The following is a 27,098-nucleotide window of genomic DNA, read 5'->3' as shown; positions in this document are numbered from 1 at the left end:
TCTGTATTTTTCTTGTTAGCCAGTAATGTGGTTTCAATGTCTCTCTGAGCTCTTATTGAAATGTAAGTGCTGTAGTGAGGACAGCAAGAGGTGATTAAGCCATAAGGGGTCCAGCCTTCCAAATGGATTGAGGCTATACCCTCACGAGGGTTAGTTGCAACAGTATGTTCAGTCCCCAAAGGGCCTGGCTGCCCTACAGCATGTTGGGATGTTGCATGGAGGCCTTCGAGCCAGGCACATGCTCCTGGGCCTCCTGGTCTGTGGTATTCTGTTACAGCAGCAGAAAACAGACTAAGGTAGCCAGGAAGTTCAGAATTTGAAAAATTACGCTGAACAGCTTTTGTCTAGGCCAGACCAGAAAACAGTGGGAAAGAAAGCAGAGATGACAGAGACGGAGATTTTTATTTATCCTGGAGCTTTTTAGCATGACTTTGGCAGTTTTGGTGATCTGTATCTCTGAAAATTAACTTAGGCTTCTGTCCTACCCATTAGAACAGAGGGAAGGGGGGACTGTTCCTAATGCATCTACTATACGAATGCCCAGAGAAAGAACCCAGTTTTCAGTTTTCTTGCCTATCCTGCACAAAAGCCACATCCTAGCTCTCCCTGCTTCCTCCAGCCAGGGCCATAGTGCTGCTGGCTGACACTGAATTAACATAAATGATCTCAAAGCTGACAGGCCCTCCCCTGCTTTTCAGGGGAGAAAATAGTTGACCTGTTAAGTCAATGGTTTTTTATAATTTCTTCTCAGCTCAGTAGCAAGGCCTATCCAGGTCTAAAAACATGATACGTCATATGTGTTTATAAGATAGGTACTGGAAAGAACTGCCAGGTAAATGATATTAATCATATTTTTTAAAGTCTTTGCTTTAGAGGCCAAACTGCTTGTTCAGTCAATCTGCTCAGAATCTGTTTTTATTCACATAAGGCTTTATTTAGTCTAAAGTAAATTCAGAAAATATATACAGCAGTGTTTACATTAATAATACATTAAGAAATTGGTTTACTATATGGGTAAGTGCCAGGGAATTCAAACTGGCCTCAGATACCGAAAGAGAGAAAGGGAGGGAAAGAGGAAAGGGGAGAGGAAGAAAAGGGAAAGGAGAAGAGTTGGAGATGGAGCTGAAGCCTGCCCTGTGTGTGCCCCAGCCCCTTTCGTCCATTCTGCCTCAGGCATTTCAGTGCTCAGTAGAGTCCAGGAAACTCTTCCTTCTGGGATCTTCAACATATTTGAAATGGGATCTAAAGAGGTTTTTAACCTGATTTCCCTGGAATTTGGCATTGGATTATTATGTAATTGGCATTCTGATTAGCCATTATCTAGAAAGATGCAGGGAGACAAGGGGGCAGAATGCTTCAGTGTACAAAGTACCATCCCTGCCTGGTTGTTTTATTCTTGGGTGTGGCTGGCAAGTCACTTATACACCACACTAGTTTCCTCACCAATTAAATTAAAAACAAAACACACTCCTAGGGTTGAGAGGATTAAATAATGTAATATAAAATTCCTAATACAGTGCCTGGCACATGGCAAATGCTCGTGAAGCTGTTAGGAAGTAAAGAAAAAGGATCTTTCTAAACTTTCAACCATTAAAAACAAAACAAAAGCACTCCTCTTAATTAGCACAGGATCATAGCATAAAGTCTCTTCCATAGAGTTCTATCTATTCTGATGGTTTACAATTTCTTCTTTTTCTTAAGCTAAGGTTCCTTGAACATATGAGGAACCCAGTGTGTCAATGAAATAAGTGCAGTGCGGGGACTGGTTGCAAGAGAAGTAATACATTTGTCAGCTTCCCATTACTATAACGAAATACTTGAGGCAATTCATTTACAAAAAGAGAAGGTTTGTTTTGACTCATGATTCTGGGGATTCCAGTCCAAGATCAGGTAGCCCCTTTGCTTTGGGCCTCTGGCAGTGGTGGTACCTCATGGCAGGAGGATGTGGCAGGGGAAAACTGCTCATTTCATGATGCAGGAGACAGAGACTTCGAGGCCAGGTCCCACAGTCCCTTTGGAGCACACATCCTCAAGGACTTCCCACCTGGCCCCACCTCTCAACATTACCACCTTGGGGACCAAGTCTTTAGCATGTGGGCCTTTGGGAGATCTCCAAAGGATAGCAAGTGGGCAAGGGTCCTCCCTTGTCTCCTCCTTCCTTCACTTCTATTGGAGACCCTGAGGCTTCTTATACCTTCTAGAAAACAGATTGAAAACCCCAAATCTGGGAAGGAAATAACTTAGGAGGGTGAAGCTGTGTTTTCAGTGTTACCACTATAGCTGCAACCTGATCTCCTGTTACAGACTCTTGCACTCAGCAGAGTGAGAAAAAACTGACAGGCCTGGAACACATGGAAATACATAACCAAACTCTTCCAGAGGAAACCAAAAGACCTAGAGCAGTGATGACGAACCTTTTAGAGCTTTCAATGATGGAAGCAGCCTGCTGTAACACAAGTGCCATAGGTTCGCCGCCACTGTCCTAGAGCTTCGGTTCACCACATGTGAACCCTTTTCCTTCCTTCATAGTGTGTGATAACCTTTTGGGTGGCCTGTTCCCGTTTGCATGTTTATGGCATCACTTAAAGCATTTCCTGTGAAGTTCCAGAACCTTCTATCAGCCTGGAGGACAAATAGCAGCTGTAGTTTCCCATGAAGTCTTACTGGAAACCACTTCACCCTTACTGGAAAGCACTTCACCCCTTCCTTGTGCCCTCTACCTTTGCCTTCTGTGGTCCCATCTGACACTGAATAAGATGCTGTGATTTCTAAGTATTTTCAATTCAACCAACCTCCACTCCTCTTCCAGAATGTTCTTCCAGGCACACTCACAGTACAGAAATGTAAACAATGCAGCTGACTCAATGAAAGTTTGAAGTCAATGTATTTTTTTTTTTAGATAAGGCAGTGTTTGTACAAACAACCTCAGACTTTATTTGGAAAAGAAAACTGTGGCAGAGTTTATGACTGCCATGCTATTTCCACATGTGGCTAGTTTCCTGTTATGTTATTCATGTTCTTGTGGAAAGCTTAAGATCTTCTTATTTGCTTTTGGAAAAGAAGAAAGTTGAGTTGGGGTGAGGAGGAGGCAGGATTTTTATTCATCATGAAGACTGACCCAGAGTCCTGATTGAGCTGCTAACCTGGGCCTCTGCTGAGCTGTGTGGATGGCTACCTCTTCCCTGGACTGGGGTTTCCCTGAGGGAGCAGAGGCACAGGCGCCCCCCACCCCACCCTGGCTCTCGGAGGTCTCAACCTCCAGGCTACTCCCTGCCTCACAGAACTAACACGTCATTTAATCTACACATCAGTCTTAGAAAGTAGCCTTTTAGTGGAGTCAGGAGCTGGAATCATTAGCCCACAGTGGTGGTGGGATTTGAACCCAGGCCCAGAGCCCACTTAACCAATGATGAATGAGCAAGTGAATGAGTAAAATACATGCATAAGAAATCAGTGCTCTTACCATTGTAAAAATACAGAAGGCCCAACAACTCTTGTCTCTCCTCAGATTATTTAGTTCAGGGTTCTGATGTCCTACAATTTCTGATTTTTGGAGAGGAAAGATAAGGTAAAAGTGAATAGAGCATTAATAGCCCCCCCCCTTTTGATCTGACAGAATTTTACAGGTCACATACCTATTTAATTTGTTTAACAAATTACATTTCCTTGAGCATACTTTTTCTGAGTTGCTCTCAGCATTTCACAGATATTACTCAAATGATTTTTACCACAGCAACATGAGGATGTTCAAGTAAACACTGTTCCCATTCAAAGGAATGGCAAAGCTGGTCATGTTGAGCCAAAGTCACTCACCTAAGGTTATGCCAGTCACTGCAGAGTGAACCCTAACCCCTGGCTTTCTGCGTCATAGCTCAGTTTCCTGTCCCTTGGCAGCACTGTTCCCTGCTGATGTAAGGATAATTCTTCTTTGTCCTGTGAGGCAAAGATAAGTCATCTCATTTTCTGTTACATTTGCAGATGGCCCCTGGAAGATCTTGACTTGCTCCTGAAGAAATATTATTTTCCTGGGTCTTCTGTCAAACTCTTCCCGGAGACCATGAGCCAGCCAGACCCTGCTGATGACCCAAAAGCCAGGCCTGATCCCCCATGTGTGGTGTGTGGCCAAGCCCACTCCCCTGAAGAAAACCACTACTACACCTATGTGGAAGATGTGGACGATGACCTCGTATGCCACATCTGCCTACAGGCCTTGCTGGATCCCCTGGACACTCCATGTGGGCACACCTACTGCACCGTCTGCCTCACCAATTTCCTGTTTCAGAAGGACTTCTGCCCCATGGACCGAAAGCCCATTATCCTGCAGCACTGCAAGAAGTCCAACATCCTGGTGAACAAGTTCCTCAACAAGCTGCTGGTGACCTGCCCTTTCACAGAGCACTGTACTGAAGTGGTGCAGCGCTGTGACCTCCAGCATCACTTCCAAACAAGGTAGGCCTCCTCTTCCCCCAACTCCAACAATCCTGCAAGCCACCCTTGCCGGTTCAGTGGGGACTTCTCTGTCCTGAAGGCAGGGCTGGTGGCTTCTAGTGCCTAAATGCCTGTTTCACTGTTTCTTTATAACCAATGAAAGTATGCATTGAAAATAGAACACATTCCACGTGTTTATGCCTGCAAATCAGTGGAATAAACAACAGTTGGTGGAATTGTGTATGTGTCCATGTGCATTTATAGGGTTTTAATTGTTTTGATATAAAGTAATTATAGCATAAAATTTACTATTGTTAACTAATTCTGAGTGTATAGTTCAGTGGCATTAAGTACTATGTGCAACCATCACTACCATCCATCTTTAGAAGTTTCTCTTCTTTCCAAATTCAAACTCACCATTAAATAAGAACTCTCCCCACTCCAAGCCCTGGACAGCCACAATTGTACTCTCTCTTTATGGATTTGACTGCTTTTAAATACTTCATACAAAACGGAATCATGTAATATTTGTCCTTTTGTGATTGGCTTCTTTCCTATGTGTGTGTTTTGAAATGTGCAAGATCAGGAAGAAGCTGATGACAGCTTTCTCTGAGGCTCATGGTCCCCCTCCCAAAGGTCTCCCTGTGAGCATTGCTTATTTTTTCAGTTTGACCCAAGATTATTAGAATTTCCTCTGTACTGGAACTGACAAGGTCCAACTGCTCTTTGAGAAGATGTGAGATGTTTTTAGCTAAGTCTTAAAAAGGGAAATTTTAGAAAATTAGTGTCTTCCAGGTGACTCATTTGCTAGCTTTTTGGCCCAGTCACACATTAGTGGTAGAACGACAGTGTGCTCGCTGCGGTTGGTGGCTGGCAGCACCTGCCCTGTCTGTCTGCCTCTTACTTTGTCCCTTTAAGCTGTTGTGTCCCTGTGCATTCCTCATGTGAACAGTTTCATGGATAACACTGGGCTGTGTTCCATGTGAGAAACTCTGTTAAAACACTTAAGGTACCCAATCAAGGGTGTACAATAATACCACAATTATTTTTGTAAGAGGAAATTTGGAGCCTGGTATTTATCTTAGTTCCTGTCATGACCAGGGCAAGAGGCAGGTGCAAGTATTTTTTTAAAGGTCACATACTTTAGGTCATGAATCTGAGTCTTTGTCCTTTGGGACGTGCATGGATTCTAGTCTGTATTAAAAGCAAGGACCTGGCCATAATGCTTAGTACAGGTTTCCCATGCTGCTGATGCCAGTGAACTCTTTTCTCCCCAAGGTGATGAGCCAAATGCGTCTAACACAGGTTTGCAGCTGACCACCTGTGAATGCTGAGGTTTAGATTAGGATGTCCCACCTCCTTGATTCCCAGGAAGAAGGGGTGGGGGGCAAAGGAGAATGGGAAGAGCCTGTGACCTTTGGTGAAACTTTTACCCAGGAGTGAGAGGTATTGTTAGAAGGAAGTAGGTCTGGGCTCTAAGGTGAGATAGATCCTGACAGGTTCTGGTTCAAGCAGGGCCAAGACCAGGGCCAGACTGAGTAGGGGAGGTGAGGAGTATGAGGACAGAGGGAGGCCCTGGTGGAGCTACCTTTGCACACATCATATTCCCCTGTTCTGACATGCAGTAATCTGTACATTCGTGTTGGGAAGCTCTGTTCTCTGTTGTGATTATTTCTGAAATAATCACAAATTGAGTGGCTTAAAAAAACTCAAATTTGTTGTGGTACAATTCTGAGGACTTCACCAGACTCTCATCGAGGGGTCAGCAGAGCTGTAGGGGAGAATCCCTGTCCTTGCCCTTTGCAGCTTCTAGATGCCAACTGCCTTCCATGTCTTCCTCCATCTTCAAAGCCAGATATGCAGCACCTTCTAGTTGTCCCCTCTGATCTCTGCTTCTGTGAATACATCTCCAGTGACCCTGACCCACGCCTCCCTCTCGTAAGGACCCATATAAGGGCCCACCTGATAATCATGTACTGTGTCCTTATCACAAGCACCTTAATTTAATCACATCTGCAAAGTTCCTTTTGCCATGTAAGGGATCACAGTCACAAGTTCTGAGGGTTAGGAGAGGGACATCTTGGGGGTCAATGTTCTGCCCACCACAGAGGTAAGAAAGGAGAGAGAGGAGAAAAGAAACGATGGTGGTCTGTAGGGAGAACACCAATGCTTCTCCTCATCCCTCATTGGGAAGTAGTTTGGGGCCTATGGTGTGCCTAAAAATAGGGATGAAGTGGCACATGGACTTGAGGGTAAAGCCAAAGCAGAGGTTGGGGAGGGAAAGGCTGGAAGGAGACTGATGGGGACCTGTGGTATTTTGAAAAAGAGGACACCAGTGCATTGCCAGCTGCCCCAAGCCAGGAAGGAATTTCACTCATCTGCCCACTCAGCCATGTGACCCATACATCTTGAGGAAGCCTAGGTGAAAGGCCTGACAGTCACTTGGCTGATAATGATATGCGCAGGAAAAAGCAGCAGTGAGGGAAGAACCCCAGACTGACAGAAATGGAGTCACCCCTGTGAGCTGCAGCCTCGAAGTCTTTCACAGGTCCCTCAGCAGCTCTCTGAGAGGAAACCCCCACCTCAGGGAAGCATGGCTCCCCCACCCCTGCCCTTGAACCCCCTCACACTCCAGCTTCCTAAGTAGGTTGCAACCAGCATTTCCAAAAATATATTTTATGTATTAGTCATGCGATGCTTGATACCCACTCCCTCCCTTCCCTTCCCTGGGTGCCTAGAGGCAAAGGCTAAGCATATGAATTCATCCAGGACCTGATTCTGGATCCCTCTGATCAGCCAGACCATCTCTTCCTGCTCTTAACAGGAACATTAAAGAGATGAAACAGCTAATACATGAGGAGCCCTTTCAACTGGAAAAACCAACAGGTGACCAGGAGACAGCATTTTCCTTCCTTTCTTATATGAGGCCTTCATGTTGGTAGCTGTGATGTCATATGTATGTGTAGAAAATCACTTTGGTTTATCAGGAGCACTGATTTTTGACTGATCTTTAATATCACTTTGTTCAGTAAGTATCGTCTAAACAAAAATGGCTTTTAATTTTATTTATTTTTAATTGACAAATGTCATGTCTTAAAATATATATGTACTGTGGAATGGTAAATTAAGGTATTTTACATGGATTACTTCACATGCCTATTTTTTGTGTGATGGAAACTCTTCAAATCTGCTCTCTTAACAATTTGCAAGTGCAGAATGTATTGTTACTAGCTATGACCAAGCTGTACAGTAGATCTCTTGAACCTACTCCTGAGTTCTACTTGAGGCTTTGCACACTCTGACACAGACTTGAGTCGGAGGCACAGTCAGCTTGACTACTTGCACAACTACTTGCACAACTATTTCTGATCAGACTAGAGACCTCTTCTCTGGCAGTAACCCTGAGCCTGTGAGCTAGTGTTTGTATTCTTCTGGTTGATTGTGTTGACCTCTGCCTTGTTAGATGCTTGTAGGCTCCTGTCACATGGGTTTCCTGCAGAGAATTCCCAGTAGGGTAATGGGCACGTGGCATTGAACAACACCCTGCCTAATCACAGGACATTGCCAGTGGATGTAGGGGGAACCACTGCTACTGTCCACGCATACCATCCAGAGAGGGTGTGGAGGCCAAGCTTCGCCTTCCTGGATCCTGAGTGAAACTCATCTTAGGGCAAAGACCACATCTTCATTGTGTAAAATTCTCTTCTGAATGTATGGTATTTATTAAAGTTCCATAATAGGCCAGGACCTGAATGAAAGCCATGATTTTGCCTCTGAGGAAATGACCTTTGAAAGGTAAAGGAGAAAAGCTGAAACCAGACATGCAGAAGATTGCTTTAGAGAACAAGTACCTTTGCCATTCAGAGTTTCTCTCCCTCTTTAAAGCTGCCCCTCTGTGGGGGTATTTACTAGGGTGAATAAAGAGATCATTGTACAATGCTCTAAAAGGAGCCCAGAATGAAACTGCAATGTGACTGGCCCAGACACACCCAGCTGAAGATTCTTAGGGAATATTTTCTTGATTAACCTTACACTTGCTGTCTTGGAAGGTTCTTCTCCAGAGATCTACCCAGGAAACTTCTGGACCTTTGCTTTTTCTGTAGTGTGTTCAGTTCCCCACAGGCTCACCCTGGAGGATTTGTTGTAGGGAGGAGAATCTAGCATCATGCTACATGTGGAAGGTAGGTTTGTTCCTTCCTTGTTGGTCTTTTCAGCCTGGCTGAATAATTTTGCTTTGATGTAATCCTAACTGTGACCTTGTGATCCTCAACCCAACTTCTTCCTGGCACCTACCTTGCCTCTTTTTAGGAAAGGAAACAAGAAAACAGGAGATGGAGGGTGATGTCTAAAGTGACATTTAAGTATAAACAGGGCTGCCAGGTAAAGCATGGATCCCAAGAACTAGGATTGGGGCTGTTTCCTGGCAAGGACGCTATATAGAGTAGCTATGGTCATTTGAGGGTTTGAATTTTATCCCCAAGGGATTGTACTCATTATGATTACAATTGAAAGGAACTAGAACATTCAAATTCTAGAGGTCTAGCCAGGTAGAAGTTTTGTTTCTGTAACACAAACTATTGTGGTAGGAAGCCTGGGACTAGAATGATGTTGCTATGATGCACGAGGAATCCAGACTCCTGGTTTTGGGTTTAGCTTCCACCCTTAAGTTTGTCACCTCATAATCTCAAAAAATGGCTATTCATCCCGGCATCACATCCCAGTTCCAGGCAGAAGGAAACAGGAAAAAAAAAATACATTCCAACCCAAACTGAGACTCTCTTCTTTAGAGAGCTTTCTGAGACACTTCACCCAGTGACTCCTGATTGTACCTCCTGAGCCGGTATTATCACATGCCTACCCATCTGCAAGAGAAGTTAAGCACATTGCTTCCATGAGCAAAATTTGGGTTCTGTTAAATGAAAAAAGGGGAGATTAGATCTTGGATAGGTAGGCAAGCAGCTGTGGTTGCAGCAGTGACATAAAGAAATAACTGAAAACATTATTTTTATTTTTACATTGCATTATCATTCATTAATTTTATCCCCCTGAAATGAAAGGAGATGAATGAGTCAGCACCCTTTTTTCTTCAAAGAGGACTTTTTCAAATGTCAGTAGCAAGCTGACTTGTCCAAGATTGTCAGAAATGCAATCCAATAACAATCCTGTCACTTATGGACCATGATCTGTTTGGTATGAACTGGATGTCCAAGGAGAGAGTATCCCAGAACTTTGTGAAACACCATATTCAGGAAAAGAACATAACATGTCATGTGCTTCATTGTGTAAGAGGAAAGAAGGAATAGGAAGAGAGTAACAAAGCCTTTTAGAGCTAGGTGCTGAGCTGTAAGCTAGGGTCATTTGCTATTATTAACAGTAATTAATAATAATACCTCACAGTCATTGAGCCCTTTGTTCTTTATAGGCACAGTCTCATTCCACTTTCATAACGATGCTCTGAGTTAGGCACTATTATTATTGTTTTTCTTTTCTAGAGGAGGATATAGAAGTTCAGACAGGTTAAGCAATATACCCACTGTCACACAGCCAGTATGTGGCAGAACTAGGATTCATATCTCAAGCTTGTCTGACTCAGTACCTAAATACCAAATCTGACTTCCTTTTCACTGTTTTTCACCAGCTCTGACTCACTCTTGCATACCAGCCTTATGTGGAATAGAATTCAAAATTGGCCCTTCACAAAATTAGAAATGATTACATGCCATGCTTTATCAAGGTTTTCTCTGTCTCTCTGTCTCTCTCATCTCTCTCCCTCTCATCTCTCGCTCTCCTCTCCCTCCCTCCTCCCCTCCCCTCCCCTCCCCTCCCCCTTCCCCTTTCTCCTCCCTCTCTCAGAAAGGGAAAGGGTTGGAACCCAGGGCCTCACAAATGCTAGCCAAGCACACAACCAGTGAGCTACATTCCCAGCCCTCAAGGTTGTTTATTGTTGGTCTAAATTGTAGAAGTCAAATCTGTACCTTCTGAGGCTCTACTGCATTTAATCTCATTCAGCCCTGCCTCAGCTGAAAGAGCTGATCATAGCTGCTCTCACCCTATGGCCTCTGCTCTGGTCTTCTGTCAAGTGCAGTTGCTATCCCTACATGGCTATCATTAATGTCATTATCCCTTTGAGCCATTTCTATTAAGGTTTCAGCCTTGAGTTGGAAAAATGGACTTTACTCTTCTTGAATGCAGGGTAGAAAGAGGAGACTTCTGTGGCCTTCCAGAACTTCAGCATGGAAAGGAGCCCTCGAATCAGGACCAGGGATGGAATCTAAAAATTACAGACCTTAAAGCTAGAAGAAGCGATGGAGTCTAGGTACTGCTGGACCAAGTATTATTAGGTCCATTACAGAGATGAGTGACTGAGCCTCAGGAGCTTAAGGGAGATACTCAGGGCCATCCAGCCACTTTCTGAGCTTAATTCAACTACTCGAAGGAGGAGGAGGGATGGGGTGACCCCTTCCTCACAGAGCAAGGAACCCGCATTATTCGGATAGAACCTCACGTCTGTCAGGGCTGACTGTGGCGAGAGAATGGCACAGCCTGTTCCTTTATAGAGCCAGTTTTCAAAATTGGCAAGCAAGCCATCTGTTCCCTTGCACGCAGCAGCGCAGTCAGAACAGTGCTTGATAAAATGTAAACACAGGTTTTAAATGGATACACAGTGTGGGGAGGGGCGGGGCAGTGGTTTCGATTTAAGCCACTCCTGTGTTGCAGCGTCTGAAGACTGACTCTGAGCTCAGAGCTCCAGGTTGTATTCTGGAGAAGCTAATTTCTTATGGTGGCTTGCTCCAGCGAGCTGCAGGGCAGCTTTTAATGCTTTCCTTATTCACACTGTGGGTCTGAATGTACCATGCTCATGCTTTCTCATAGCACGGTTTTGCTCCCAGCCTGGCCCTCCTGGCCAGTGATGTAAATGTACCAGCTGCTTCCCAGGAACCAGTCTGCATCTTGCAGGAGGGGCCAGTCTTTCTCCTAGGCATCAGCCTGTGTGCTCATAGCCTAAGCCCTCTCACCAACTCTGGTGAGTCCCTCCGATTTCCCATCTCCTCATCTGAGAGCCAGAGACATAATCCTCTTACAGGCCCATAATTTATAGTGTGGCTTAATCTAAAGACTCTTAAGTCATATTCATTATGATCTACTGATTGTGGGGACATGGCCAGGTTTGCTTAAAGGGGCTGGACCTGGCACTGCAGTGGACAGAGAGAAGGTGGCAGGAAGAAAGCAGCACCCTGCTGGGAAGATGAAGGCGCTTCTGTTGCTGGTCTTGCCCTGGCTCAGTCCTGCCAACTACATTGACAGTGTGGGCAACCTGCACTTCCTGTATTCCGAACTGTGAGTCCCCTCTAATTGTCCCTACTGCCTGGGTTTGTGTGTCTGCTGTGAGGGGGTGGGACCTGAGTCAGTTCCCTGGCTGGCATTTCTGTTTAGAGGAATAAATTCTACATACACTGGATGCACTTGGACAAAATACCCTGCTAGTAGTTTAAAGCAGCATGCTTAGCTGCAGTCTGTGACTTAAAACACCATTTTTACAGGAAGCAATGCTTTCCCAACAAGGCAATTTTTTTCCCCTTCTGTTCCAACACTGCATTTTTTACTCAGCTTTTTCTCGATAGATGTGTCTTCTCCTCTTTCCATAAATAGAACCCAAAGAGCAGTTAGGAACAGAGCTTGCATGCACAGATCTCCATCCTTTGTTGGATATTTCTAGTTACAAGCAGGTATCTTCCCTTTCTTGAGTTTTGATGCCTGAAAATAGATACAGTATCAAGAAAGGGAAAAGATAACCCTGTGTATAAAGGATATATATTCTCCATTTTGTTTCATTTTTAAACCTATGAGAAATAAAGAACTGTAACATGAGCACCATACTCCCATTACCTCAATTTAATGATTAATATTCTACTACATTTTCTTCATATATTTATTTTTTGTGCAAAATTGGTCTAAATTGTAGTCATCATAACATTTCACCCCTACATACTCCATTGTACATCTCTAAAACATACACCCATTTTCTTACATAACCAAAGTTTATTTTATGAAATGACTTGTATCCCAAGCCTTTAATATAAATATTATTTCTGGCTCCTATTGTTAGTAACCTTTGAAAGAGGATTGCAGACTGCTGTGGCTAGCTTCTGTCAATCATATAAAAAGCGTTGCTCTGAGTGCCTCAGTGTTGAGAGCATTTACCAAAAAATGTATTCTTCTTATTAACCAGACTGGTAAAATAGCAAGAGCTTGTTTATGTGTAAATTAGAGTCAGTGTGCAAATGAAACACAGGAAGTTAAATAGAGTTCATAGAGCTCTGATTAGAAAAGCTTGGCTGGACATATTTAGCTGGTGATACTACCCATGACTGGGCGGAGTTCCTCTTTTGTAATTAGCTAGACTAACCAATTGGCCTAGCCCAGTAGCTGCTCAATAAATTCTTGGTAAATAGAGCTGAGTCCTTCAAGGCAAATCATTTGTTTTGGGGATTCTACATTTCAGGATTAGCTGGTTGACCTTTTTGGAATGTAACCCCAGTGCACCTTAGGTAAGAAGGCTCAAGGAGAAAGTACCTGCTTACACCTGAATCATGAGCATCTCTGGGGAAATGATGACAGTGTGGAAGCTTTTATAGAAACACATATAATGTCAGCGCTAAGTGGAATTATGAAAGGCTCCTTCCTGTCTCTTTATGGATTCTGAAGATGAAATGTCTAAAATCCAGTGCCATAGCATTCCTTCCTGCCCACCTGCTCCCATCTGCTATCCTTGTTAGTTCCTGTATTCATTTTCTAAGATCACTGTAACCAAGTACAATAAGCTGGGTATCTAATCATTTATTCTCTCACACTTCCAGAGTCCAGAATCTTGAATCAAGGACTCAGCAAGCCCATGCTCCATAGAAAAGCTGCGAGGGAGAACCCTTGCTTACATCTTTCCAGCTTCTCCAGGCCTTCTTTGCCTTGTGGCTACATAACTCCAATTTCCACCTCCGTCTGCATATGGCCATGTCCTGTGTCCTTTCCAGTTCTGTTATGCCATTCTTATAAGGACATCATTAGATTTAGGGCCCATTTGGATACTCCAGGATGATGATATCTTGAGAGCCATAACTTAATCACACCTCTAAGATTCTTTTTCCACAATAAGGTCCCATTCACAGGTTCTTTGAGGGAGGCACCATGCATCCCACTCCCTTGCTACAGAAGGACCCTTCCATTCAGTTCAATTTTAGAGCCTAATGGAAGTTAGGCTCCTCATATTGCCTTAGCAATTTTCTTTTCTACCAGTATATGAACCAAAGGCAACTTTTCTGTTGAATAACAGAGTAGGCATAAACAGGTCATTCTTTCTAACATGTGAAGTGTTCCAGAAAGCATGTTGCTAGGGAATTGCCAAGACACTGTTCCCAGGCTTTTTTGACAGAACTTTCTCAGAAATTTCCAAATGTTGCAGATGCTTTCTGAAGGAATTCTATGCAGCTATTACCTGATGCTACTGGTGATAATTAACAAATCAGTGGATTAGTGACATATTTCAGGTACTATGGCATAGAAGAATATAAGCAATAAGAAATTAGACACAGTACCCACCTTCTAAGAGTTGACAATCTAATTGAGAAGGTGAGATTTAAATACATAAGAAATGGAAGTCACGAACCAAGGCAGAAGGAGACAGAAGTCTTTTCAAAGTAAAGTAGGTAATGAGTTAGAGGAGGTAGAGCTAGTCCACCTCCAACTCATAGAGAACTTTAGGGTTTGAGCTGGACCTTCAAGAAAAGAGAAAGATGAGACAGAATCTGGGGTAGAAAGAGAAAGCATTTTAGACAGGGTAAACAACATTGGCAAAAAGGTTGGGGCTTGCTGTGGTTGTCACCGAAGCTTTAAAAAACAATTTTGAGCAGTACATGGGACTGCTGATCTAGCTTAACATCCTTGACAGCAGGGGCAATGCAGAGGTGGCTGTGTGTCCCTGAGATGAAGAGAAGTGTCTCTTATCTGCCTTGGGCCACTGGAATCTTCAAGGTGGGCACAGTTCAGTGGAGTTGCCAGGATTTCTTCACCACTCATTTGAGCTTTGGGGCCCAGCCTTATGAGGCTTGCTTTGTCCTTTATGCTTACAGGTAGCCCAGGGTCCCAAATACCTGGAAGAGCCAGGCAGGGATTATTTTAAAATGTAAATCATTCAGGTATAAGACCAAAGAAGATGGTGAGGACCCTCTGGTCAACCATAGAATGAATGATTTTTTTCCCAAAAAATTTCAGAAGGAAAAGCATTCAAATTTAAAAGAAATTCAATTTAAAACAGCATCCCTGGGTCCCATCCAACAGATCACTTCTGCAAGTCTGGTTTGGCCTTGGAGGCAAACAGTTTATGATGTGGGCAGCAACTTCTAAACACACCTAGTTTTGCCTGTTGCCTGGCCCAAAAGAAAGTGAACTTACAGATTCACCCTAAAACTAGAGCATCAGTATAGCATCCCTGTGCATTGACCTGGGACCTGGAGGTCTAGGATGGCTCCCAAGTCTGCAGAGAACGTGCCATGGGATAAAGGCCACCTCTTTCTTTCCCACAAGTCCTTTTCCCAGCCCCCATGAACTCTTTCTGAATTTTCTCAACCCCAAAAGAAATCTAGGAAATTAGTGTCTTCATGTGTTAGGGCCTCTATAGAGACCAGCACCTGAGGATTCCTACATGAAGGCCTTAGAACAGTGTGGACCTGAGGACCACTCATTTCAGTACTGGGGGCTAGCTTTGCTTTTCAAATGCAGATGCATGGGCTCTAAACCAAATCTAATAACAGAAACATCTGTAGAGGTGGGGCCACCATTTTCATCCTTGAGCTTTTCAGATCTTTCTTATGGACCACATTCCCATTCTGAACAAGCTCCCAACTGATTCTTATGGGCACAACCATTAAAGAACTCTTTGCTCCAGCTGAGATACAGCTCACTAACTTCCTGTTGAAAATCAGCACTTCTCTCTGTCCCTCTGAGCTGTTCTTCGATAGAAACTTTTGTATCTCTCCACTCCACTTGTGAGTTCTTAGAAGTTGAGAGATGCTAATATCCATGCCCAGCTTCTACACAATTCAGTGCAGAATTAAGTTGAACTGAATAAAATGAATTTGCCTGGTGTCTTGGCCAATTTGTGAATCCTGCAAGCTGTGATAAAGAAGACCTTGGTTTGGTTTCTATGGAGGAGAACCTCGATTTTGTTCGTAATGATTCAAGCCAGCCTCATTCACATGTTCCAGAACACAGCTCAGCACTTGACTAGCTGAAATCATCATTGCCCTGATCTATTATGGCTTTTGTAACTTTTCTTTAAATATTTAGTTTCACAGAAATCTCAGGGGAAAACACTGGAGTTTGGAGGGATGGTGCAGTACATGATACATACTATGGTCCGCACAACAAACCCTCGAGAGCCAGTTACAGAAAAAGATTTTCTGTTTCCTCCACCTTCAAAACTTCTCACTCCTGTCACCCTGGTAAATACCTTTCACTATCTTGTTCTTGTGAATGTTGTAACCTGCTCCCTCCTATGGGGCCGACTCTGAGTGAGCTTTGAGTTGGGGGCCTTTCTTTTCAAAGTAAGTATCTGTCCTTCACTTTGGGGACACAGGTCAGCAAGACAGCTTAGCATGGATACTGGAGGATCACACATCCCGGAAACTAGCATTACTCCTTAGCTGTGTGACTTCTTAGGAAACCAGGAAATGCTGGCTCTCTATCTAGCTTAGAGTCAGATAAATATTTTTAATTTGTAAGTGGAATCACTATGAACAGTATTCATCCCAGAATCTGGAGAGAAAAGTTACGCTGCAGTCCCTGAACCCTGTAAGATAGTAGTTCTAAATAGGAATGGCTTATTCCCACTGGGATTTTGTACTACGAAAATTAAAATGAGTGATTTCAGTTTCGCAACTTGAATCACTTAGGCTGTGGAAGGTTGAGGCTTCCTGGAGGAGCTGCCAAGAGCAGCAGAGTTGGGGGGCTACATGTATCCTTCCTGCAAACTGGGGTTCATCACAGGAGTCAAGGACATAGAACACACACCATGTGTCATAGGACCAAGGACTCCAACCACCCACCACCTCCCTAGGAGAACTTTCTCAAAGCAACTTGTAAAACATACCTCTGACACATTGCACTGACTTTGTCCAGCAAGGACATTACTTGGACTCACAGGCCAAAGAGAGCCCTGACTCCTACACAGCTGGGCCCTTGGGGCTTTGCAGTGAGCAGATTGCTTTTCTTGGTCTTGTATATGAGTCATGAGGTGGTCTAGCTTCTCCACTTCCCTTCTCTAGGTCAAGGCCTCATAGCAAAACTAGCCATGGTGGCTCCTTTTCCCCTTGCTGCCATCATCCAGACTTGGACCAGGTGGTGGACCATGAACTCTGTAACCTGGAAAGTTTCTTTTTTAAAGCTTTCTTCTCAGAGATCCACACAGGCATGCCTAGATTTTCCAGTTGGATTCTCTCTGGCATGAATGCGGAGGGAGAAAGAGGCATGAGAGGAACAGTCAGATGAGCTCAGCATCCATTTCCTCTCCACTTCATTTTCACTGTGTTAATGACCCCCAACACTTTTCAAAGTTCAGTCCAACAGGGTGAGCTTTATAAATTTGCCAGGAAATGATTTCCAAACTGAGTCTCTAAGAATTTGTCCCTTTTTCATCAAAATTGAAAAAAAAAGTACTGCTGATCTCTGGATTTTGCCTGTAATATGTTTTGAGCATCTGAAGTCAAGTTTGGCTGAGGACCTAAAAGGAAGGAGGTAGAGTTTACAGAGGAAACAGTGAGGTGGAGCAATTATATTTGAATAGGAATGAGGTCCAGTCTTGGGGGGCAAAGCCAGGGCTTACTTGGGTTCAGTGACTTTCTTAATGTCTTTTGGAGAGTTTCAGTTCAGCACATGTTTTAACAGGGTATTTTTCTTTAACTTTTTAGACTTGTATGTTTTGAAGGAAATTGAAGCTGTCTGTTTCTGATTCATTTACACTGAACTCATCAAAATGCTGCTTTGTAATGAGTCTTTGATGTCCAAAGAGCACTGTGATCCTGCTTCATGGTCTTATTGTTTTCTCCTTGAGAATCAACAAGTTCTCTTTTGCCAGGAGTGAAGCAATTCTGGTTATAAACTCTTCACTTTCTGGTCTAAAACATTCTCCCTTGGGGAACTTCTACCAATATCAAAACCCAGCAGTTTCAAGATTCCACTCTGATGCCCGGCAGTGTTTGGCTTTTCGTCACATGACTGTGCAGATGGAGGAGAGGCAAAGTGGGGTTTCTTTAAAGGTCTTAAAGACTCAAATTTGGAGGGTTTATTTTCTTTTCCTGAATTTTAATTTGTTATAGTGCAAAAATTCCAAACAATACAACAGTTAAGAGCCATATAATGAACTTCCACATACCTTATGCCCAACTTTAACAATCACCAGTGAATGGCCAATCTCACCTATAATCTTTTGAATTATTTTAAAACAAATCTGAGACATCATATTTCATCTTTACATTCCATTACCTACAAGGCAGATCCTTAAGAAATGTGTCCACAACACTAATATCACACTAAAACCAAGTTAACTAGAATCCCTTAATATCAAATGTTCAGTCTGTTCAGAGTTGTTCCTGCTGTCTAATAATTTTTCTTGTAGCGTGTTTGAATCACGAGCTATGTAATTATGTATAGTTACCTATATACATATATTTATATGTACTTACGTAGGATATATTCATATAAGTAAAAATAGGCATAGACTGGGCCGGAGATCACCTCAGTGGTTCTGCCACCTGCCTTGAAAGTGCAAGGTCCCAAATTCAATCCCTGGTACCAAAAAAAAAAAGCCATATACATATAGTCATATAGGTGTCATATGTTTACAGTTATATGTATGCTTATCTCTAAACTATACACATGTACTACTGCATCAATGTATCCACTACAGAACATGCACAAAAACTTTTCTTAAGGATAAGAAACAGTGATGAGAGTTCTAGTGCAGCCTCTCCTGCTCCCAAGCCCATTCCTCACAGTTTGGAGACCACTGCTTGAGAATCAAGCCCTCCAAACTCCTTGGCACTAGAACACAGCATTTTCAAAGTTAACACAGGACAACTTTCTCACTGACAGTCTGCGGGGTTGGCCTTGGAAGGAATGGAGCAGGAAATGGCCCACTTTTGCAGGCCAAATAAAATTTGCTGGCCAAAGAAGCAGACATCCTTTTCCTTAGTCATATTCCCTTTTCCTGGAGAGGAGAAGAAAGTATCTTTCTTTGATGTGCCAGTGGCCTCCAGCATCCCCTGTGCCCCCACCGCCACACCCACCTTCACAAACACCAAGATGGACTTTGGAGGAACCAGATTGGCCAATCTTGAAATGCTGACAGTTTGCAAGATTAATTTTAAAACAAAAATGTCACAATTTGTTGGTCCCCTATCAGATCCCTAGAGTAACACATTCATGCTAGAACCTTGACCCGTGGTTGCTAGCCTTGCAGCAGTACTTTCTGCCCAGCTCTCAAGGGTCAGCTTCCACTTCGCTTCTGACTTCTCATCTGAGAACATTTCCTTGGAGAAGCCACTCCATCAGCCCTGCACTCTTCTTAGCCATCTCTCCTGTGTCTCTCTCCCATACCTTGGGCCAGAAGGCTCCCAGATGCTGGGTTCATCTTTCCCCACTTTCTTCCTTCCCTGGCATCTCTGCCCAGAACAGTGAGAGAGGAAGAGGCGAGGACCCTGAGCCGAGACAAGGAGTGAGTCCACTTCCACCCTGACAACCATAGCCAGCTGACCTTCCACTTAGAAGAATGGACATGAAGTGCCTAGTGAATGAGCAACCAGGCACACTCCAGAGTCAGGCTGACTCACATTCCTTATCCAGTCCCTGCCAGCAGTGTAGCCTTGGACAAGTTACTCAGCTTCTCTAAGCCTTTCTCACCTAAAAATGGGAATGACAATACCTAGCTCACAGGTTTTTGTGAGTATTGGATAAAATTACATGAAATATTCAAGTGTCTGACAGAGGAAGTCCTTAAATTATGAGTTTTATTAGTAATGGTAGTAGTTACAAGAACATATCCTGTCAATTCTAAAAATATTTTTTAATATCTCTGAAAGCAGGCTCCATACAAAGAAAATTGGCAGTGTTTTTCTAGGTGATTTGTAAAATAACTTATTTCACAATAGATGAACTCTGATTAGATGAAATTTGGTAATAACTAAACTTGGACACCAATCATGGGTGCACTGAGATCAGAAAGGGGGAATAGCTAAAACCATGCAGTCCCTTCCTCCCTCTCTCTCTGAAGAGACTGGTAAGTAACTTACCAGAGCTCAGACAGGGTGGCTTGCAAGTGATGGTAAAGATGGGAGAGGCCTGAGCCAACTGTCAGCAGACAATTGGACCACACCTGCCTCAAAGCTCTACCTCTGACATTCCTTAATCCTTGGTCATAACTGCCTCTCTCGACTCTGCCCCCCACTCTGCCTTCCCAGGAGTCATTCCTCAGCTATTTAGCTCCTCATGACTTTGACACGGCAACTTCTACTTCCTCTTCCCTGTCCATCTTCCCTCTTCCTCCATGTGAAGAGAAGATTCAGCCCAGCATGTGGCTAGGCTGGTAGTGTCTGTAGCCCAGAGCCATAGCTCATTAGAGCTTCTGGAGGCTTTGGAGATAATCTATTCAAACCTCCCATTTTACAGATGAAGAAACTAAGGCATAATAATTTACCCAAGTGACACAGCTCTCTCAGTAATAGCCTGCATGACCTTAAATAAGTCATGACATTTTGTTGGAAACAATATTGTCAAATGTTGTTAAGCATTATTGTATAAAATATGTCCTCAGGAAGCAATAAAACCAGAGCTAATCAGAATTTTTCAACTAACTGCTTTAGGCTAAGCAACACAGTAGATGTGTTACAGTGAGGCATGTGACTGTGAACATTGCATCTCTTAGGAACTGTGTGTCCTCTATGGAGTCTGGCCTGCTGGGCACGCTCAGAGGATGGTATCATGGGACTTTTGGCTAACTTTGTACAGATGCAACCTGGACCATTTGACAGTAATAAAACTTCACATTTGAATATGCCATTCCCATTTGTACCTAATGGTAAGGGGTTTATGTAGAAAGAATGACAACAAAGGAGGAGGAAAGAGTCCCACCCAAAGTAACTACAAGCTTCAGCTTTTAGTCAGTAAAACCGTGGCCTCTGAAGTCACTTAGATCTGAGTTTAAATCCTGGCTTGTTGTTAACTAGCTGTCTACCTGTGAATAAGTAAATGACTTAGTCTCAGCTAAATGTCAAGATTCTCATTCTTAAACCAAAGCTTTGTGATAATACCTACCTCATGGGGATGAGAAGGAGATACAACACACATGAAATATTTAGTTGACACCTGGAACATTGTAAGTGCTCTGTAAACATTATGATGATCAACAAATGACCTCAGTTGAACCTAACAGGAAATGCAGTGAATCCCTTATTGTACTGATGAGGAAACTAAGATTAAGTGAGGTTGAGGAAGCTTCTCTAGGTAATCTAGCCAGCCTAGGACGCAGGCATCCAGATTTCAGGACCAGGTGTTTTTTTTTAAAGTACCTCCCTTTGTTGCCATGGTGATGGTGTTGCTAGGGTGTGTGCTTATGTTGCTTCAGGTTTATAATTTACTAGGACCAGATTGAAGAAGTGAGATGGACTTGGAACCAGATAAATAATTGCTTTATAGATTAAACTTTGCTGATTAGAATACCTGGGAATTTCTCTGGCCAATTAAAATTATGCTGAAGATAAGAGTTTTCTGGCTTGTGTAGTTATTGTTCTTCTACTGAAACAGGCATAAGAGAACAGAGATTCTAAAAGTGTTCTCTGAAGTGATCACCCAAAAGCATTTTTGGCTTCATAGCTAATTGATGATAGACTACAGAGGATCAAAGGTGCCCTATTACACATGCATCTGTAATAATGCTTCCATCATAGATGCCACTATAGTGGTTATAAAAAATATATCTGGTCACCATCAGAAGTATAGAAATCTCTCTTTCCCATGATGCAAACCTTGATAGATCTAAAGTGTCACTGGGGACAAGCAGTATGATTACGAGTGTGAACTCCAGCCAGAGGCCCTGGTCCTGCCACTCAGTAGGTGCATGTCTGTGGGCAGTTAGTTGCCTTAACTTCTCTGAGTTGTGATACTCATCTTACAACCATCATGAGGCGTTGGGGGTGCTAAATGAGACCATGTTGTTCAATGCCAGGTGTGCGTGTTTCCATAAGCCAACTTTCTTTTTATTGCTCCTGTGCATGTTTTCTCTTCAGAAAAGACACCTGTGTGGTACTGGGGTACGGTGCTGATGTCTTATTACTTGAGGGTCCCTGAGATTCCCACCTTTTGGCCTCCTTCTGGACAACAGCTCAACTCATCAGGGAATTAGAATTTCTGTATCTTTGCAAAAAAAAAAAAAAATTACGAACCCCCTGAAAGGTGCTTCATTCTCCTTAAAAAGCCCCCAAAATGCTTATAGTCTGCTTCAGAGGTTTTACAAATCTAGTAGCACTAGGAGTGGTAAGAAGCCTCAGAAACAAGACTAGGGAGGTGAAAGAGTCTAAGGAAAAAAAGTTCTCTATGACTCAAGAATTGTCTTTTCAATTACAAAATAAACAGAAATATTGTCAATCTGATTTTTAAACACCCCCCCCATTTAGTTGTTTGATTTCTTTTAAAGAAAGCATTAGGGTGATTGATTTATCACTTTCAGTTGGTTTGTTTAGACACAACTCACTTTCTTGCTTGGTGTGGTCGACAAGGTTGGATTGGAGCATATAGACCCTAAGGGAATCCAGGGATATGATTCTCCTTCAGATTCCTTAACAATTGTTTAACCTTTAGCAAAAGCAGTGAATTTCTATTAATAAAAATAATACTTTACAGAGACAGATTTGCCCTCTCCAGTGGAAGTAAATCAGTTTTCAAAAAAAAAAAAAAATCCAGCAAGACATTTCCCACTTCTCAGAAGTTCTTATGCTTTGCTCAGTGTTTTGTTTTCTAAATGTAATTTTCCAAACAAGGCAACCTCTGGTAGATGAATGAGCTTATATTTAGATATTATAAAGAAAGCACTTACTCTGAGTAGAGTATAGTTTAATAATAACATATTTATCAAATGCTTATGAAATAGTAAGCTCTGGGAATTCTGCAGTAAACTCGATATAAGTGGTGTGAAATAGAACAGGGTAAGGAGATTCTGTTCTACATAATAAGACCTTGATAGGAAACTGCCATTTGAGCAGATGGCAGAAGGAAGTGCTGGAGGCATCTATGTTGACATCTGATGTCAAGACAGCCAACAAACAGGTCAGTGAGGACACTCGGACTTCCAAGCACACATCTGTAAGCGCAAATGATGGCTTCCCATTATAGTGCAGGGTTCCCATGAGTGGATGAGAGCTGTGAAAGAGGAGCCAGCACCTGAGCGCTAGGGAATGTGAGCTCTTGCTACTTCTGCTGGCCTTTACCTTTGCTGGATTATTCCAGAAGGAGGGGAAAGGAGCAGATTTTTACTTGGTTTAACATCGCTCAGGGTCATATCTTTTGAATACATTTTTTAACAGAACCACAAATGCTAATGGCCTCCCTCCTCAACCCCTTCACTTCCCTCCTCAGTGTGAATTCTAGTTTTCTCATCTCTAAATTGTGTTGCTTGCTAAATTTTTCCAGCCTATTCATATCTATTTTCAGTAGATTACTTCTAATTCCAGATGTCTCTCTGTCTAACTTACTTTGATTTTTTTTCCTCCTCCTGTGTCCGTATCTTCTAGGTATTTCCCAGCTGAGTGTCATCTATAAATATGGTGACTCTCACTCCCAGGTCACCAATCAAAATGTTGATCTGGAGTAATATGATGGTGATTAAGACACACTCTGACACCCTTTCCACAACTGTGCTTATCACCATCTTTGATAGTGAATTCAATTTATTTCCAGCAGCACCACACTCCCTTTGGCTCTTTGGACTAATAGTAAAAATAAAATCATTCCCAGGACATGATATGCTCGGCTCAGCTCCTTCCACGCCACCCCAAATTCTTTATATTCTTACCAAGAGTATAACAAGAACAGTATTATGGATTTCAAGATAATCTCATAAACTTGTCTGTGATAATTTAAATTCAAACTATTCTCTGATTATTCATCCTTGGTTTTCTGAACCTTTTACTTCTCTAATATTTATTCCACAATTTTTAAGCCAACAATTACATATATCATACAGTAATTTTTTACTACTCTTCCCTTCTGTTTTCTTTCTGTATCACTATCACATGTTGTTGGTCTTTTTCCAATTCTCTGACATCCCCCTGAGTACAAGGTAATTTTTCAGAAATAATTATTCATTTTTACTGCACCATTGTTCAGTAAGCATATTAGTCAAATTCTTTTATTCCCCGCGGTAATGTGTCACCTGGTGCAGCTGATTTATGCATGCGTGTGTTTGCCAGATAATCGGTTACCTAGTTTTTTATCCAAACTTATCTGCATGAGTTTATAATTCTCCAAATTCACTTTTTTAAACAGTTAAAATAATTTAGTGTTTGGTGATTTTAATATTTTCCCTTCAGCATTTGCCTATTTTACTTGAAGATCCATGTTCTTTCAAGCTGCTTGGCCTATTTTTTTTAATTCATTTTATTGGTACATTTAAGGTATACAATATAATGACATTCATCATTGGTAATTTGCACTTTTACATAATCCATCTTGCTTCTTATTTTTTCCCCATTTCCCTGCCCTCCCTTCAACCCCTCCACCCCTCCCTATCTACAAAGACTTTGTTTCCATTTTTTATTTTTCTCATATTAATTTCATTCCCTTCTTTCCTTTCACCTACCCCTCCCACTTCCCCTTCCCCTTTGCCCCTTTTATTCCTATTTCACATTATCTATTATACCTTTTAGTATTTATTTACACTTTCAGTTTCTCACACTAGAGAAACTATTCAGTATTTACACATTGTGTCCGGTTTATTTCACTTAAGAGTATCGCCTCAGTATGCATTCATTTAGCTATAAATGTCTCTAATTTCTCATTTTTTATGGCTGAGTAATACACCATTTTGTAAAAACAAACAAACAAAAAACACATTTTCTTTATCCAGTCTCCACTTGATGGGTACTTGGGTTTTTTCCAAGTTTATCTATCACTAATTGTGCAGCTATGAACATGAGTTCACATATATCACTGTGGTATGATTCTTTTAATTCTTTGGGGAAGATACCCAGCAGAGGAATAGCTGGGTCAAATGGGACTTCCAATCCTAGTTTTTGAGGTATCTCCATACTGATTTCCACTGTGGTTACACCAGGCTACACTCCCACTAGCAGTGGAGTAGTGTTCCTCTTTCCCCATAGCCCTGCCAGCATTTGTTATTGGTTGACTTCATGATAGCAGCCATTCTTTCTGGAGTGAGGTGGAATCTCAGTGTTGTTTTCATTTCCATCTCTTTAATGACCAGTGATATTAAACATTTTTTCCTATGTTTATTTGCTATTTCTACTTCTTTGTCTGAGAAATGTCTGTTCATTTCAGATGCCCATTTTTCGATTGGGTCTTTAAATTGCCAAGGTCTGACTTTTTTTAAAGTTCTTTATAGATTCTAGATAGTAGACCTTTGTCTTAGGGACAGCTGGTGAATATTTTTTCCCACCTTGTGGGTTGTGCCTTCACACTGTTGGTGGTTCCTCTTATTGTACAGAAGCTTTGTAGTAAGAAATACCACTTGTTGATAGTTTGTGCTAGTTCACAGGCAACTGAGGTTTTGTTCATAAAATCTTTTCCTATACCAATGTCTTCAAGAGTTCTACCTAAACTCTGTTCCAGCCAGTTCAGCATTTCTATTTTAATATTTAGATTTTTAATCCACTTTGATTTTAGTTTAGTGCATAGTGAGAGATATAGGTCTAGTTTTAATCTGTGGCAAGTTGAAACTCAATTTCTACAGCACCATTTATTAAAGAGGCTATCTTTCCTCCAGTGAGGGTGGTTGGCTCCTCTGTCAAAGATGAGGTGGCTGAGTGTGCCTGGAGTTGTTTTTGCATCTTCTCATCTGTTCCACTGGTCCTCAGGTCTGTTTCTTTGCCAGTACCATGCTGTTTTTATCACAGTAGCATGTAGTATGGTTTCAAATTGGAGATTGTGAGACCCCCTACCTTACCTTTATTGCCTAATATTGCTTTTGCTAATCTAGGTCTCTTCTTGTTCCAAATGAGTTTTTGGATTGTTTTTTCAAGGTCTGTAAAATATGCTTCTGGGATTTCAATTGGGAATGCATTGAATCTAGATAGTAGTTGTCTAAGTATGGCCATTTTCACTATGTTGACACTTCCTACCCAGGAGCAAGGGATGTCTTTCCATTTTCTCATATCCTCTTCAACCTTTTTTTTCAGAGTGCTATAGTTTTCAGAGAAGAGGTCTTTGATTTCTTTTGTTAGGTTGATTCCTAGGTATTTCAGTTTTTTGGATGCTATTGGGAAAGGGATTGTTTGCCCTATTTCCATCTCAGTGAGTCTTGTTTGTGTAGAGGAAAGCTATTGATTTTTGTGTGTTGACCTTGTATCCAGCTACTTGACTGAATTTGGTTATTAAGTCTAGAAGACTTGCTGGAGTTCTTGGGGTCTTCTATGTAGAGTATCATGTCATCTGCAAATAATGACAATTTGACTTCTTCATTTCCTATCTTTATTCCTTTTATTTCTCTTGTCTAATTGCCATGGCTAATGTTTCCAAAACTATATTGAACAGGAGTGGTGACCATAGACATCCTTGTCTTGTTCCTGATTTTAGTGTGAAGGATTTCAGTTTTTGACCATTTAGTATGATATTGGCTGTTGGTTTTCCATAGATGGCTTTTATCAGATTGAGGTAGAGACCATCTATTCCAATTTTTTGTAGGGTTTTTATCATAAATGCATGTTGGATTTTGTCAAATGCTTTTTCTGTATCAATTGAGATGATCATATAGTTTTGTTCTTGGCTCTATTGATATAGTGTATTACATTGATTGATTTGCGTATGTTGAACCATCTCTGCAACCCTGGGATGAATCTCACTTGGTCAGGGTGTATGAACTTCTTGATGATCCTCTGCATTCTATTTGCCAGTATCTTATTAAGGATTCTTGCATCTATGTTCGTTAGTGAGATTGGTCTATAGTTTTCTTTTTCGTTTGGGTCTTTCTCTGCTTTGGGGATCAAGGTGATGCTTGCTTCCAGGAATGAAATCAGGAGTATTGTTTCCCTTTCAATTTCATTGAAGAGTTTAAACAGTAGTGGCAGTAGTTCCTCTCTAAATGTTTTGTAGAATTTGGCAGTGAAGCCATCAGGACCTGGGCTTTTCATAGTTGGTAAGTTTTTAATTTCATTTTCAATTTTATTGATTGATATTGGGTTGTTTAGAATTTTTAGGTCATCTTTGTTCAACTTTGGTAATTCACATGTATCTAGGAATCTGTACATTTCTTCTGTGTTTTCCATCTTATTGGCATATGGGTTTTCGAAGTAGATATTGATGATCCTCTGGATTTCTGCTGGGTCTGCTGTAATTTCACCATTTTCATTCCTAATTGCATGGATTTGGGCCTTTCCTTTCTTTTGATAAGGTTGGCT

At 42.0% G+C, this 27,098-nt stretch overlaps 1 protein-coding gene across 3 annotated transcripts in view; it reads left to right on the top strand.

Moving 5' to 3' along the window:
- Nucleotides 1-27,098, top strand: part of Lnx1 (ligand of numb-protein X 1) — a 124,170-nt gene that overhangs the window by 12,757 nt on the left and 84,315 nt on the right. For 2 of the 3 annotated variants that reach the window (XM_021262340.2, XM_021262339.2), the window contains one exon: nucleotides 3,979-4,449. In XM_021262340.2, the coding sequence (XP_021117999.1) occupies nucleotides 4,058-4,449 (392 nt within the window). In that variant the 5' untranslated portion in view covers nucleotides 3,979-4,057. Of the gene's footprint in view, nucleotides 1-3,978; nucleotides 4,450-11,394; nucleotides 11,767-27,098 lie in introns of those variants that run through there. The other variant, XM_004849714.3, reaches the window with a different exon arrangement.

Source organism: Heterocephalus glaber, unplaced genomic scaffold (assembly GCF_053883595.1).
Source record: "Heterocephalus glaber isolate CG9 unplaced genomic scaffold, H.glaber_assembly_v1.0 deba00001509, whole genome shotgun sequence".
NCBI classification, from domain to species: domain Eukaryota; kingdom Metazoa; phylum Chordata; class Mammalia; order Rodentia; family Bathyergidae; genus Heterocephalus; species Heterocephalus glaber.
Note: the sequence above shows the minus strand (reverse complement) of the source record. Positions and strands in the feature narration are given on the sequence as shown.